Below are 16,924 nucleotides of genomic sequence, written 5' to 3' on the forward strand. Positions count from 1 at the left end.
GGGGGAGGCGGTGGGGATGGGGGAGGGGTGCTAGGTTTGGGTAGTATGCTGTTCCAAGGGTCAATGCAGACTCAATGGGCTGAAGCACCTCTTTCCACATCCTAAGGATTCTATGATTCTATTCTTTGATCTGATTGAGGTGATTAAATTTCTAAGGGACATAGATAAGGTAAACAGGGAGAAATCTCCCCGTTATAGGAAGGCTCAGTAACCGAGGTCACAGTTTTAAGGTAAGGAGCAGGAGAATTAGAGCTGATTTGAAGAGCAGTTGTTTTCAGCCAGACTGTTGTGCATTTGACACTGCCTAAAAAGGTGAGAGAATGAGGAATCCGCGACATTTAAGACATAGTTAGGTGAACATTTGGAAGGTACACAAGGCTAAGTGCTGGAAAATGGGATTAGAGAAGGTGGATGTTTGATGACCGGCAAAGCCGCAATAGGCCAAAAGACTTCTTTCTGTTCAGTTAAAGCTTTGTCTTCACTGACTTTCACTTTGGATTAAGCCTGGACCCCTTAGCTCCTGCCAACATCACAGCCTTGGTCTGAAGAGCTAAACTCCAGAGCTGAGGTGAGAGTGACTGTCAAATGCTGCCTTGATGACAAGGACAGAGTGTGACTTCAAGGATGCCTACCAAAGCTGAAGACAGTGGGGACTCAGGCTATACAGGCCACTGGTTGGAGGTCATAGCTGGCACAAAGGAAGATGGTTGTGGTTGTTGGACGTCAGCCAACTCAGTCCAAGGAGCCAAGTGCTGGCAAATGGGACTAGATTAGGTTTGGATATCTGGTCTACATGGACGAGTTGGACTGAAGGGTCTGTTTCCTTGTTGTACATCTCTCTGACTCTATGACATCTCTGCAGGAACTCCTCATACTGGCTATTTTCTAATCACTCTGTTCAGAGTTGCTATGATGCACCTCTGGAGCAGGTGGGACTTGAACCTTGGTCTCCTGGTTTAAAGGTAGCGACACTACCACTGTATCTGTACGTCAGCTGTCCTTGTCATTCTAGGTGGTTACAAGTTTGGAAAGTGTTGTCAAAGGATCCTGGGTAAGTTGCTGAAGTAAACCTTATAGACAATACACACTGCTGCCACTGTGTGGAGCCCTGTCCTCGGTCCAACCATCTTCACCTGCTTCAATGACTTCCCTCTACCTTGGGGTGGCATGGTGGCTCAGTGGTTAGCACTGCTGCCTCATAGCACCAGGGTGCCAGGTTCGATTCCAGCCTCAGGCAGACTGTGTAGAGCTTGCGCATTCTCCCTGTGTCTGCGTGGGTTTCCTCTGGGTGTTCCGGTTTTCTCCCATTGCCCATAGTGTTAGGTGCATTAGTCAGAGGGAAATGGGTCTGGGGGGGTTACTCTTCAGAGGGTCGGTATGGACTTGTTGAGCCAAAGGGCCTGTTTCCACACTGTAGGGAATCTATTCTAATAAGGTCAGAAGTGGGGATGATCGCACAATGTACAGTACCACTCAGGACAGGTACTAAAGTAGTTTGATTCCATATGCTGCAACATCTGGGCAATATTCAAGCACACAAGCACACATCTTCAAAAAGAGAGAATTTAAGCATCTCATCTTGACGTTCAATTTCATTGCTATCGTTAATTCTCCCACTGTCAACATCCCAATGGTCAGTATTGAACGGAAACTTATGTGGACCAACTATAAACACTGCGGCTACAAGATGCCCTGATTAATTTACCTTCTGGTTCATCAAGCTTGTCCACCATCTGCATAGCACAAGTCTGGAATGTGATAGAATAGAAAAGCTTCCTGTATATGTGCAGCTCCAACTGCACTTAAGAAGCAACAATATCCAGGACAGAGCAGCCCATATAATTAGCAGCAGATCCACATTCACTCACTCCACCATTGATGTACAGCGGTGGCAATTTGAACTGTATACAAGATGCACTGCAGTAACTCACCAAGGATCCTCTGACACCACTATCCAAATTTGCAAACACCTGGAAGGAAAAGGGCGGCAGATGTATTTGAGCACCGTCACCTATAAGTTCCCCTTCAAGCCACACACTGTCCTGATTTGGAGTTAAGTCTTCATTCCTTCACTGGCTGGATCGAACATCTCTCTATAGTAGCACTTGTAGGTATTTGTATAGCACGTAGATTAGAAGCAGCTCACCACTACCTTCTCAAGGGCATTTGGGGATGGGCAGTAAATGCTAGCCAATCTGTGATATCCGTATCCATGAAATAAACATTTGAAAATTTTGCTTTTTGCATAGAATTAATAGTGAGATTTGATCTAACTGAGTTTCTGGTGTTGTGCACTGCATACTGTAAATCTAACTTTTTGTCAACTTAAAACAGAACTGGGATGTTTTTGCAATAAAATTGTCAGAAAAATACCAAGTAAGTCCTTGATGGCATTGTGCTGCATGTTCGGTCAACGGATCTGTTCAGTTGTTGCACTTCTGAAACCAACTGAATTATGTTGTTTTAGAAGCAAGAAAATAGATAAATGATTTGAAGAAGAAAACCTCAGCCATATTTGCTATTTATGTAAGCATCTTCTTTGGAGAGGGTTAAACATGCTTTGGTGTGATCTCACATTGAATAGAGTCTTGTTTTTCCCTTATGCAGATGACAAAAAAAATCAAGAAGCTGGAAAAAGAGACCACAGTGTGGCGTACTAAGTGGGAGAACAACAACAAAGCACTCTTACAGATGGCTGAGGAGGTGTGTGCTACTTTTGTTAATTGTCACATAGTCCACATTACAAACAATGAAGAACTGTGTGTTGTATTTGTACTGCGTGGGTGTTTGTTTGCACAAAAGGTGCAAGTTCTGGACTTGTAAACTTGATTTTTCTAAGTACCTACTTCGCAAAAAGCTGGTTTTCTGTAACTTGCTCAGAATTATAGTCAAAAAACATGGAAAGCAATGACATTCAAAATATTCCCGAAGTGACAAACGAGTACATTTAAGGTTGGGATGGAGGCATAGGCTGGGAGATGTAATGGACAAAGGATTCCATTGAACTCCATACCTTTACACAGCAACATTACACCTCAATCACTTTCTTTTCAAGGGCATATTTTCAGCTTCACACTAGATATACAGAATGACAACTGTTAACAGTTTAAAAAGTGTGTGGAATATCTGCATTATCCTTCCCTTGGCTTGCAAGTATGGTGTAGTGAGTGATGAACATTCGGACAAATGTTCCCGTTTTTCCTGCAGGAAATTTGTACTGAAGGAATGCTCCCAGCTCCACATCAGGGGTGACTGGTACTCTGGAACTTTGGACAATGTTACATTTGGTTTATGGCCATGATCAGGATAGTGGAAATCAGTAGGAACAGAATTCTGCTCTTTCCTTACAAGTAACTCTCCCATTCATGTTAACTCCATAATTTCTACACTAATTATGTTTTAACAAAAAGCTGCCTGTTCAACAAGTTGTCCAAAATTTTGATTCTTCACCCAGCATAAAGGAGCTACATGTTGAGAACTGTTGCGCAGAAAATAATCAATAGTTTGCATCATGTATCATTTTTGAATTAAGATATGTGCCACTGAGTTTCTGCGAATAGGGGATGAATATTTTTCACAGCAGTAGTGTTTCTAACTGTCATTTCATTTGGTCGTGTGGAGGAGCGGTTTCATTTTGTTATGTAAAAGTGCTTTCTGTTGCAATGCTGTATGGAAGTTGAATGGAGTGATAAAGCACTTTCTGCAGCTCTGATACCAGTTCATATTGTTGCAGAGACAATGTGGGAAGTAAATGATGATCACAAGCTGATGAGTTAATGAGTCTTGAGTAACAGCCCTATATTTACTGCTAGTCACTTGATTGTAACATTCTCCATGGAGATCTACTTCATTAACACCCAGAAATTGTTGAGCTTTTAAAAAACCATTTTTGTTTCAACCCATGTTGCCTCTCTTCTTGCTCCTTTTACTATTTTTAATATGTAAATGGAAGTCTGAAATGAAACTTGTGCACCTTCTCCATGGATTTAGCAGACCCATTACATATTCTCTGTCCTTTGCTGACAGGATACTATCTGTGTTTGAAAATAGATATTGACAATTATTGTAGGTTTTGTAAGGTAACAAGATCAAAGACCTATTTTGGCTGAGTCTTCCCTTACAGATTTTAGCCTAATGGAGGGAAAAAAGAAACAGTTTAAAATCCAGAGAATGATGATCTTCCATTTCATTTTGTACTTGGCCTCCCCCCAACTTATCATTTGCATGTCTTTGCTTGAATTTCTGCTTCTCCTTCATGCACAGGGCCGCTGGAAACCAAAGCTACCTTTTTGAAATAAGACAGTGCTGGATGGTTCCCAGATGCTCAGATATCAATAAATTGTTTCGTGCTTGGGTAACTCTACCACAATTTCAGAGTCCAAAAATATGCAGGTTAGATGGATTGGCTGTGTTAAATTGCCCTTAGTATCCAGGGATGTGCAGGCTCGATGGAAATGCAGGGTTACAGGGATAGAGTAGGCAGATGGGTCTGGGTGGGATACACTTCAGAGAGTCAGTGTGGACTTGATAGGCCGAATAGCCTGCTTACACACTGTAGGGATTCTATTTCAAAATTTCCCAAAATATTACTAATGTAATACAGGAAACACAGCAGTGAATTTGTGTACAGCAAAGTCCCCTAAATAGTCATTTGACTATGACTAGATCTTTTGTGCTTGTGATATAAATATTGACTAGAACCCAAGGAAGCACCTCCATTCTCTTGAGAGTAACACCATTGAACTAATTCTGTTGAGCCTACAGAGATGGCTTTGGTTTAATGTTTCATTCAAAAGGTGGAATCTCTGACAGTACAGCACATGGTTCTGCATTTCTTAGCTGTTATTAAGTAATTGGCTTGAATTTGTAACACATTGAAGAAAGAAGTAATACTATTTTTGCTGTTTTAAAACAGAAGACACTTCGAGACAAGGAATACAAAGGCCTACAGGTGAAGTTGGAGCGGTTGGAAAAGCTTTGCAGAGCCCTGCAGACGGAGAGGAATGACCTCAATAAAAAAGTGCAGCTTCTTCAGTGTCAGCTTTCAGGAAATGATCAGCCTTTAGATCTGACAGAAGAAGACTATCAGGCGTGCAAGACCCCAGATCCTCCCGAACTGGCGGTGGTGAACACTTCAAGTCAGGAGGAAGCTGGAAGCCAATCTCATGCTACAGCTATTTTAAATCAGGAATGTTCAACTAGCGACGTAGAAAATGCAGTTGTGGCTTCGGGCATAGATTCTGTTGACTAAAACTATCTGTTTTAAAGAGTTGTGTGGAGTTATATATTTTTGTGTAATTATTGTTTGAGTTGTTTCTTGGTAATTATTGGCTTTGTGGTGAGAATTTCTTACACATTTTTCTACCATATCTGTATTTTCTTAGGGGAAAAAGGAATTTATGTGGTTCAAGTAGTTGTATGGTGGGTCAAGTTTAGTCTACTTTATAAATTTTCATAATTAATTACAATTCCTTCATTTTTAAAATTGAAATTTTTGACATTGCAATCCACCACAACACAATACTTGGACTGAGATGTAAACATTTCATGTGATTTTAATAACAGACGAGTAACTTTTTTTAAAAAAACTGAGCTTGACTTTTTTCACAATTAGCTGCAATTGGATATGTTTGATTGGGACATGCTTCCAGAGAAAGGATTGCTGTTGGCTTTTCTGACATTGTGCTTTTTGGATCTAGAACTTCCACAAAGCACTGTTTTTTGAGTGAAACACTTAACACATGTGGGAACATCTCATGTAAAGAGTTGGAGAGTAACAGAGTGGTCTCTGATTGTAGATTGCTTCAGCTGAACAAAGGTGGATAGGAAACGGGCTCTATTAGCTGAGTGCCCTGTATGTTTCTCGTCAGTTGTCTTCACATGCCAGTGTCAGAATGAAGCTTTCAATGGATCATGATCCTCAGTAAATGTGTTGGGATTGAGCTTAATTTTGTAGGCCATTCTCTCGCCAATATTTTTGTTAGTTTGCAAAGCTCTGATGTCCCAGCATTGGAGCTGACCCGAATTTGTTAGTGGCAATTGACCTTAAAAAAATCTTTATTTTGTTTTGTAGCTTGTTTGGTCAAAGCTGCCATTTAATTTATTGTTTTCCTTCATTTATACTTCGTAGAGTTTTCGCTGACGCAATTTGTTTTTGAAATGTAGCTGTGGTAACTGCACTATCTTTTCACCTCAGGATTTGAACCTAGACCAAAGCTAAGGAGATAAAAATCCGGTGTCCCTGGTTCCAAGGGTTCCAAATTAAATTAGTTTTGACAGTCTGTATATCTGGTGCATCTGGGTCTAATAAGCCCAAAGCTGTCAGTGGTAGTCCTATCCCTCAGTTATTGTTGATGGAAAAATAAACATTGGTTAAACACTGTGTATGAAGAGTGGGGTCCTATTGAGGTTACTGATGAAACAAATTTTAACCATAGCAGGGACTTTTAGCTTCTAAAGCATGCTAAGCAACCCCCATCACCCTTCCACCCCCAAAACTAAATGCTGGGAAACTTGACCAACCAACTTGAGCCCTGGATGTGAAAAGAAACATAATTGATTACAAGATCCCTGTGGGTTTTTAACTGACATAGTTACCTGTAAAACCGTAACATTATGAACTGCCCTATCACTATATTGACTATTAAACAACACAATTCTCATTTCAGAAATGCTGATTCAGGCCCTGTTTTAGTCAGATTTTCATGTTCAGTATTTAACTGTTTTCTCTATCTCACAACTGGTCACCTCTTTCTCGCTCAGTCATATCTGTAAAACAATATTCTAAGTTGATTTGTCCCAATGACAAATGTACTTGACGCATCATTTTTATCTCTTTTTTTATCAACTCATTTATAGACTAGTTATGGAGGTGATCATTATGAAGAATTTCTGACTTCCTCATTCAGGAAAGAATGTTGAGGAAACTGCACCGCAGTTGTAAGAGTTTGAAACTGATTCATAAAGATCCAACATCATGTTAACATTCGAAACTGACTACATGACAATTACTCATGAACTACTGGTTACCAAATGCTATACTCTGTCAACATTTTCCTGTTAGTTTTAGTCAGCTGGACAGCTTATGTATTCTCTATGCAGTGTTCCCACTGAGTTGTGCCATTGCTACACAATCCTTGGGAATGTGCTGCATAAGGAACGCATGTTGCATGTTTAATAAAGTTCTTTTAAGATGTGAACATGCATTTTAGTATCTTAAAGGGACTATTTGGCACCCAAAATAGGGAAATCGAAGAGATTGGCTTCCATGCAGTATATCCTGCCATCTTTCCATTCTGCCTTTAACTCTGTTGTCTTCTTGATGCTCAACAAAGCATCAAGGTTAACAGCACTCTGTTAGGCAGAATATGCTGGGGGGTTTTTCCTGTGTGCTGAATTACTCCGCCTAAACCTGAGGGTGTGGTTATTGGTTTCTTCTCCTATCTTGACAGTTGCCACGCTAGTGCAAGTATTTGATATGTCAAACATTCCACTCGTTATTCAACTTTTTTCAGTTCTTTGCTCATCCTTACGTTTCTCTCTGGAATGTTATGGAATGTGAACCTACAAACCTCTTATGAATATGAATTTTTGTTTTGAGATGTTGAGTTTTCTTTAATCTCTTTGTATTACATGAAAATAGACCACTCCAAGTTTAGGTACATCCTGGTACGTCTGAATGCCAAGACTTGAAACTAACTTTACAACAGAATGTGTGTTTTGGAGTGAGCAAGTACTATGTACTTTTTGGTACAGAAGTTAATCTTTATTTGCTGAAATGTGTGTTGTAACTCAGCACTTAATTGACTTTGTATTTATCTGGAGAAAGCTTCTATTCTGGAGCAGCCTGAACAAAACTTGTCCTCAGGCCTCATACATAAGGAATATTCATTGGGTTCATGTTCCTATGTTCAGTTTAAGAGCGAGTAGAAGGTGCAGGAAAAGCTCTGCAGGTCTGGCAGCATCCATGAAGAGAAATCAAAGTTAACATTTTGGGTCCAATGAACCTTCCTCAGAATTCAGGATCACCGGACTCAAAACATTACCTGTGATTTCTCTTCACAGATGCTGCCAGATCTGCTAAGCTTTTCCAGTGACCTCTGTTTTTGTTTATGATTTACAGCTCTTTCAGTTTTTTCGAGTGAGGAAAAATTGTTTGGGAGGATGGAGCAAAAGCACCAGCTTTTCTATACTGCTTGTGCACAACTTAAAGTTGCAATGTAAGATGGAATATAGTTTTCTACAGGTGAATTTACAGAACAAGACAAAGAGCTACTTGGAGGATGGCAAAGTTGGTTTCCCATCCTATTGGATGCATGAACACTCTGGTACTGGGAACTCGAAGGATTCAGTTAGGCATTTTGTGTATTTGTGAATGCCAGAAGAGAGGGATTTCAAGAGCAAAAGTCTAATTTATGCCCATTTGAGTAGTTCCTTTCATTTACAAGCAATAAATCCATGGCTGCTTTCACTATATTCAAAATGATAGACTAATCACCTCCACTGAATCTGAAGTTCAGTTGCTGGCCTATTGAAAAGATACAGCAGTTCTAGCGATATTCAGGGAAAAAAAAAACTCACCAAGGTGAGAACCACATTCCAAACAATGCTTGTGTATGACCTCTTTCCTCACCGATAATCAATTATTACTTTTTAGATAAAGTATTAAGTTTATTTGAAGCCGAGCAGAAAGCATTTTAACCGATCCTGATTTCATCATTGAAATCAGAGCATGTTTTATGTATAATGTATTTAATCCACAGTAGAATGAATTGATGCACCAATATGTTCTGTAGTTAGGATGCACTTAATGCAACTATAAAAATTGAGTAGAGACCTGGAACAGTTACACACAGAAAAACAATCTGGCATCTCTTGCATGTGGTAGCTGGAAAAAGATTGCTGTTAGAAGCCACTCTTAGACTCGGGTTTGCTTTGGTATTCTGTGGGTACAGGAAAGCCAACTGGTATTTTTGGTACCTGAAAGCAGAGAATTTTTATGCCATTTTCTGTAGTTTAGAATAACTATTGAAGGTATACAGTCTGACTTCTAGCAAACAGTTAGTAAAATATCTCATGTATTTCAAATAAGATTGTGAAATCAAGCAGTTACTTACAATTACTTAAACACTGGCTGTAATCTAATCTAAACCAGATATAATGTGATTCATTTGACATCACCTTTTAAGATAGTTATTTATTGAGCTGAAAAAGTCCCTTGTTTGAATGCAGTCAGTACCTTAACATTGATAACCAATTTGTATGCATTCTACAATTATAAATCCCTGATCGTGAATTTCCTCTGTTGAGATAAGTCTTCAATCCAACAATTAATAATAGAAAGTATGGATTAGCACAATCCAATTCTTCCAAGTTAGTTCACCTTTCTGGTATTTGCACTTGGCTGGCAGAATTACTGCCTGTTTTAGATAATACTTAATGTAAAGGTGTCTAGCAACTTGTCAGAAAAAGTAAATAATGCCTGCTCAACTCGTCATCATGGAACGACTCCAGCACAGGTTGAATCTGTTACTGTATTGTTCAGCACTGACTTCACACTTTATGTAAATTTGACATCAATTTGCAAAATTGCTATCTAAGATTCAAGGAATCTGTATTGCCTGTGAAGTTGCACTTCTAATCAGGCAAACAAAAATGCTGCTTTGTGATTTAATTTGTTTGTTAAAAGATCATAAGATACATATATCAAACGATATTGACCAAATGATTTAACTTACAAGTGTGAAATTGAATATCTTTTAAGCAGCATAATTGGCCAGTGTGATTGAGATTCACAGATGATTTCTTTCTGATCTACATTATTGACTGACTCTTACACCCTTTACATTTGTTCCAAATATCGTCAAATCATTTCAGAAAATGCATCCAGACTGTAATTGGACCAAACTCCTTTTCACTTGTGTGGTAAAATTGTCCATAGCACTTAAACTACCTTTTTAACAATTTTTGAAGAGGCTGGTTGGATTTCTTGCTTTTTTGACCAAGTAATTATTTAGTGTAATTACTTGCACATAAACATGAAATACATTAATATTTAAATTTGAAACATTTTGCTAAAGCTACCCATTTAGAATTTTCATGGCTAATATTGGGGGGGGGGATCAGATCTCACCTGTATTAAAAGAACATTGCTTTTACTTTCTACAGTTTTTTCTTTTAAATAATCAGAATATTATACAACATGCAAAATCTAGTGAAGATAGTGTAAAATATTTTGCCTGGTTGTTGATTGACATGACTTCAGCAAATTAGGTTAATTCTTAATTCTGCTTCTTGTTTTCTTAACACCCCCTTGTGGCATAGCAGGTGATTTCACTCCATGACCAGTAGAATCTATCCTTTCTCTTTGTTGCCTAAACCGATCTCAGTGGAGATGATGTTGGGATTGTGGGACAACTACAGTTGACCTAATTTTACTTGGACTTAAAAGTGGACAATCAGGATTTCCCTCCTGATAACAAATCAGTGAAAGTCTTGCTGTAAAGTATAAGTGAATTTTAGGTTACAGGAAGATTACATTTTTGTTGTTGAATATGACATACACTGCCCTCACCTTGCACATGAAAAAACTTCACTTGGAGGTAAAAGTATTAGGAGTTTGTTGAGTCTCAGAACCATAACCCTAAAACAAATCAAGATTAGAAGTGGAGGGGAAAGCATTGTTATACAAATGTTTGGTGTAATTTTTTTCATGTTTCATAACTGGTAAGAGACTGGACTGTTGTATTTTTAAGCTGCTGTTCCTTGCACTTGACTGGCTTAATGTGAACCAGTTACAAGTTTATTCATCTTTTAAAAATCACACTGTCTTAGGTTAGAGGCTGCAGCTTCTAATGGGAAGGGAGGAGAATTGGAAACCATTTTCAATATTTTTAAAAATGCTTTACTCTGGATATTTCAGTATGTTTCATTGAAACTGCTGTCAAAACCATCATGGTATCTGAAACTTGTTTTTGATATTGGTCTTCCTACTTTAATGTGCTGAAGAATAAAAGATGCAGCTTCTAATCCACATGTTACTGCAATTCCAAATCAAACTTGTTAAATTTAAAAAATACAGACTCTGTATTTCTACTTTGAATGTCTAATGTTTTGCGTATATTGACGCAAAAATAGGAGATGTTTGGTGCATAGCATGTCTTCCTGGTACTGCCTGATTATAATGGGTTTGCTGTCTGTGTTGATCAATGTTTTACATGTGGCAAAGTATGCTGTACTGATGGTGCGTTTACACATTTAGCTGGGAATGCTGTGGTCAAAACCTCAGGTGATGATGAGAACAAAAAAAAATCTACCTCTGAAGATTGTAGCAGAGAATTACTGTGAAACAATGAGGCAGAAATCGTCAATACTTAAATCAGTTTTATTTTTTTCAGGGGTTTGGGCAAGTATTTGAATGGGTGGTCAGCACAGTCATGTTTTCAAATTTTCACAAGTTTTGTAGAATCCTGAAATGTGAATCTAAAATGTTATTTACTAAGGACATGTACAAAGCAAATCAACAAATATAAGTATAGATAATTATTGCTGCTTTCTTTTGTCATGTGTACTTCAGGTTAGAAAGCTTTACACATTATTGAATTGGTTTCTTGTTTGGTTTTCAAATGTTATTTCAGTGCAGTTGACATTTCATTTACCCATTTTCATATTAATTGATGGTAATACTGTTCCTGGTTTCTAAGGGTGTTTTAATAATGTAGCTTAAAGCAACAGAGATCCATATTTAATATTGTTCATCACATTTGTGAAACATAGAATTCCTGCAAAATGAATCCAAATCAGTCAGGTGAGGTAATGGACTTACTATAATTTGGGAATATTTACACATTGATAGAAATAACCTTTTGCTTGTAAAACTGTCCCAATTTCTCCCCTCCCTGCTCCACTCTTAATTTTCCATGTCTTAGCAGAAAGGACCATGACCTGTTTATTTTGTATTCCTTTGTCTATGTGGCCAAGATCAGCAAAGAGCAAAATCCTTGCATTTCTCCAAGAAAACAAGCTCAATCTGTTCAAGAACCAGAAAGCATGAAAAATCTTCATGTGGAAACATGTTTCTTTAGAGCTTGAGGAATAATGGAATATTGATGTTTTAACTTCATTCCAACAGGATAAGCTGGAACAATGATAAAAGCATGGTTAGATGTCACGTGGAAAACATGAAATTTATATGCTGACATTTTATGAATTGTCTTCAAAACTGACCACAAATTACACGTTAGAGTATTAACAACAAGCGTGGTTCAGTATTAACACTGAAAAATATTTAACTACAGCTTCTATAATGCAATGGTTGCATTCTTGTGCAATCCCACATTAGAAACTGCGCTTAGTGTTGGCAATGTAATCGCTTTAAAAGTTTGTGCTTTAGAAACGGTCCCCAATTCATCAAGTGTGTTTACAGCAAATTTGCATTAATGTAAAATGATCTGTATTTCCTTCAAGAAGATTTCAATTTCTTTTAGTGAATATTTAAACAGTAGGTCGAAGTTGCAGAATTAGAGACAACTCTTAACGTCACTTTTTTAAAGTACAAAAAGTCTCCACGTTTCAAATATCATTATAGAGTTTACTGAAATTGACATTATAGGTTTAGTATATTAATTATTACTTTAAAATTAAAAACTATCACAGTAAGCAGTCCAAATGTATTGCTGATCACATTTTAGTGTAAATGCAGTTGAATTTGGAAAAAAAAGTGCCAGGTTCCATATTTCAAGCTGTAATAATCTCAACTACCAACTTTATTTTATATTCCCCATAAATATTATAATTTAAATGTTAGAGTCAGATCCCTCAGCAGTGAAATTGACAACATTTCATAAAAGTGCTTGAAGTTTAGATCTCTTCTGCTAATGGCAATTGATGCTAGATCAATTGTTAGTCGAGGGTATCAAGAGATCTCTATATGACGACAACACTTAAAAGACAGTTGGACAGGTACACATAGGAGGAAATTTGAGGGATAAGGGCTGAATACAAGTAAACAGGTCTAGTTCAGTTTAGGAAAACTGATTGGCATGGACACATTGGGTCAAAAAGACCTGTTTCCATGCTATATACCTATCTCGACATTGAAAAATAAATCCCTGTATGTGTCATTCAGGTGCCAGTCTGCCTTGATGTCAACAGGACCATACAGCCTCATGGAACAGAAAATACAACACTTATTATTGTAATTCCATTGAGGAAGTATATAATTATGCATGATTTGGAGGGACATTCGACCTCGGACCTTCGGGTGACCATCCTCCAAAATGGACTTCAGGACGGGTAACAACGCAAAGTGGCCAAACAGAGGTTGATAGCCAAGTTCAGTACCCATGGGGATGACCTTTGGTTCATGTCATACTATAGAATAAAACACACACACAATCCTACAGACCCATACACTCACTCAGAATCATCTCTCATACATAAACTCTCTTTCATATGTTCTCACACACTCCCAAAAACACTCACTCCCTTTCTTCCCCCCCCACCCCAACCCAAGCACATGTTTGTGACGTGAAATTGTACTTTGAGAATTACATTTTATTTTGCCCAAAAACTACATGAATCCATGTAAGATTCTGTAAATCCCTTTTTTAGAGATAGAATCAGTCTGAACATTAAGGCACAGACAGCCTCACACAGCATCTCACCTTCAATGCATTATTTGAGCTTACTTGAGAATGTAACTTCTAAAAACAGTTCTGGGATTTACATATGAAAACTGAAACCAACATGGTCATTCTAAAAGATGAGGGACTTCACAAACAATCCAGGTCTTTTTCAATATATAATTTCAGTTGCATCACACTAAGCTTTTGCTATAAATTCTGTATCCTACGATCTCATACACGACAGCCACCTGCTGAAGGAGCAGCACTCAAAGCTTCCAAACAGTCCTGTTGGACTGTAACCTGGTGTTGAGAGATTTTTAACTTTATAATTATGCAAGATACCAACAACAGAACATCAGCCATTCCAATAGCACATTTCATTTGTGTTACTAGAATGTTGATCTGTTTTTCATAACACAAGATTATTTCCATTATTTATTGATTTTGCAAAAATTGACATCCTTCAGCATCCATCATGGTTTCAGCCCATTAATCCTACTTCTGTCAATGAAGAGAAATATGTCACAAACAAAATATTGGTGAACAAAGACTACCATCATTCCAACTTGCAGAAGCAACTGCAAGACATTTTTTCTGTGTTAAATTTGTAAGAAATTGTAACTTTAGCATCAAAACAAGTGATTGATGTTTCTATGTAAATATGGACAGAACCTAGAGTAAAAATCCTTCAAATTGGAGGGTATAATTTAAATTGTGTTCTCTTACCTTTCTGCTCCACCTCCAATGTGTCGTGAAATCAAGTAACTTGTTGAGCAGTCAAAAACTTCATTCATAACAATGTTGAGTTCAGAAAAAAACAAAAGGTGACTTCATTGAAACATACCAGATACTGAAGGGACTTGATAAGGAAAGATTAGTTTCTCCTGTCTTCGGAATCTAGAACAGAGATGTAGTCTTGGGATGAGAATAAATCTTTTTGGATTCAGATAAAAAAGTCATCATTCAGATTGTGAATCTTTGCATTTCTCTATCCCAGAAGATTGTGGATGGCTCCATCATAACAGCAGATAACATTTTTAGATTGAGATTCAAAGATGTGGAAAGGCAGAAGATCAGCCATGATCATATGAAATGGCTGAGCAGGTTTGAGGGGCTGGATATTGTACTACTTATGCTCTCAATATTTGTGAATAGGTATCCACTCGGTTAGCATCTTACAACAGAAGAGAGGGGGGAGAAACTGAAAAAACACAAGTGCACCACTTGTATATGTGACTTAAAGTTTCATTCACAGCAGATTTACAAAATCAAACTAAATTAATTTCTTAAATGTATGTTGATCAGTTTCTATCATTTATGGTTACATGTTAAAAAGCATAGCTAAATTGTAAAAATTACAAAAGGTTTATTGTTTTTATATCTCTGCTCTACAATGTGCACAAATGCAGTTGTTAAAATGAGGAAAACACAGAAGCAAATGTCTACATGAATTCTTAAGTGCACATATGTTAGAGCTTCAAAGAGTGTAAGAAAACTACACCACAACTACTGAAGTCTGCAGCAGCATTTCACCACTTAATGCTGGATTATAAATGTAGATAAAATCTTTCAATATGCAATAATTTCTAATTAGTCCAAAATTGTGGGCATGGTTGTTATACGCTTTCAGAATAAGCTGGAAAAATCAATGCTACTTAGAACCACTAGAGTGTAGTTGTGTGTTGGTAGTTTGGAGGGAGTTAGGCAGAAATAAACCAAAGAATTTCATGTGTTGAAATACGTACTTTGCATTAAAAAAAACTCTTCAGCTTGAGTGTTGAAAAATTGCTTTGCAGAGATTTTAGCAATTTTAACTCTCTTCCACTGGAACCAAATTATATGCACATTGAATTAGTGCCCCTGCTGCCAATCACATTTCAGAGTCAGACTGTATATTATGTAATACCGCAACACACAAGTATACACGTTTGTGCTTAAGCAGCTATCAATAAACTTTTATACATACTAAAGGAATACAATTACACACTACTATATAAATCAGGCTTTGCATTCTCAAAACACTACCAAATTTCTGTACGAAGCTCACTGAAAACCAAGGAGTTGCACGTCAGAATTTGCATAAAGTGCTTCTTATACACAAGCCTCAGCACTTCAGTGGAAAAAGATTGCTTGGAAACTTGTTACGATTATCTGTCTAAATAAATTTTAGACTCTTTTTAAAGAGGTGGTGTCAAATGGGGTTTATGATCCTTGGCTCTCAAGTTCAGATGCAGGTGTATCAGGTTCTTCATCATTGTAAATATTCTCAGCCTGAAAGAGAAAAATCACACAATCAAGCTGCAACCAATATGGTTAAATTACATAACTATGACTTGGACATTAATTCGAAGTTTACAACTTGACTGAAGGTTCCATAGTTTTCTTTATTGACGATTAAAATATGAATGTCATTAAATATTTCAGGAGAGTGACCATGATTATTATTTAGACCAAAACTCTTAAGATAACCTGATAGGTGATCCTGCAAGGCCAAACACTCACCATCTGCCAAACTTGCATAATATTGTCTTCTGATACAGAACAGATTACCCATGGTTCATTTGGATTCCAGGAGAAATCAGAAATTTTTGCAGTATGTCCTCCATGAATAAACTATTAAGAAACAACAAGTTTTTCAGAACAGCAAACAGTTACGTATACAAAGCATTCTCACGTAGAAGTCGTAAACATGATGTGTCACAATCATGCACCCGAATCTAGATATAACATCTCCCAGCTTTTCATCTCTGCATTTGCACCAACACTGCAGTGCTACATCAATATAGATTCTATCTTTTGAATATGACTTTAGTGGTTTTGGTGCATGCTAAAAGATCCTGTGGAACAATGTTAAATGCAGAGTTTTCATCTGGTGTTCTAACGGACATTCCTTGCTCAGCCAATAGATAGATGACTGGCTGCTCATATATCCCAACTGTCTGTTATGTTCTATCATGTAATAGTTGACCTCTATTACAGGCATGGTATTAATGACACGATACTGATGCTCAGTAGCAGCAATCGGTATCATCTACAACATGCACTGTAAAAATTCTCCAAAGATTCTTTGACAGCACCTTCCAAACCCATAACCACTTTCATCTAGAAAGACAAGGGAAGCAGGTACATGGGAACACTGCCTGCAAGTTCCTCTCATTTAAAATGTATCAAAAATAAGAGAATATAATTATGAAACATAACTTCGAAGTATGAATGAGACAGTGAAAGGTCAATATACCTACCAATGAAAATAAAGGAAATATTTTGGATTATCAGAAGACAAGATGGAAGTGACTAAT

General features: G+C 37.5%; 2 protein-coding genes across 4 annotated transcripts in view; one reads left to right on the plus strand and one right to left on the minus strand.

Moving 5' to 3' along the window:
* The window catches only part of LOC122554993 (gamma-taxilin-like), an 87,915-nt gene extending 76,371 nt beyond the window's left edge, over positions 1 to 11,544 (plus strand). For all 3 annotated transcript variants that reach the window (XM_087992979.1, XM_087992980.1, XM_043700506.2), the window contains exons 9-10: positions 2,608 to 2,703; positions 4,916 to 11,544. In XM_087992979.1, coding sequence (XP_087849105.1) covers positions 2,608 to 2,703; positions 4,916 to 5,251 — 432 coding nt within the window. In that variant the 3' untranslated portion in view covers positions 5,252 to 11,544. The remainder of the gene's footprint in view (positions 1 to 2,607; positions 2,704 to 4,915) is intronic.
* Positions 11,545 to 14,849: 3,305 nt separating this feature from the next.
* LOC122554992 (histone-binding protein RBBP7) overlaps positions 14,850 to 16,924 on the minus strand; it is a 37,354-nt gene continuing 35,279 nt past the window's right edge. The window contains exons 11-12 of the mRNA XM_043700502.2: positions 16,128 to 16,238; positions 14,850 to 15,896 (exon numbers count right to left, since the gene is read on the minus strand). Of these exons, the coding sequence (XP_043556437.1) occupies positions 15,828 to 15,896; positions 16,128 to 16,238 (180 nt within the window). The 3' untranslated portion in view covers positions 14,850 to 15,827. The remainder of the gene's footprint in view (positions 15,897 to 16,127; positions 16,239 to 16,924) is intronic.

Source organism: Chiloscyllium plagiosum, unplaced genomic scaffold, assembly GCF_037043375.1.
Source record: "Chiloscyllium plagiosum isolate Xiang-an unplaced genomic scaffold, Cpla_swu_hap1 HiC_scaffold_12, whole genome shotgun sequence".
NCBI classification, from domain to species: domain Eukaryota; kingdom Metazoa; phylum Chordata; class Chondrichthyes; order Orectolobiformes; family Hemiscylliidae; genus Chiloscyllium; species Chiloscyllium plagiosum.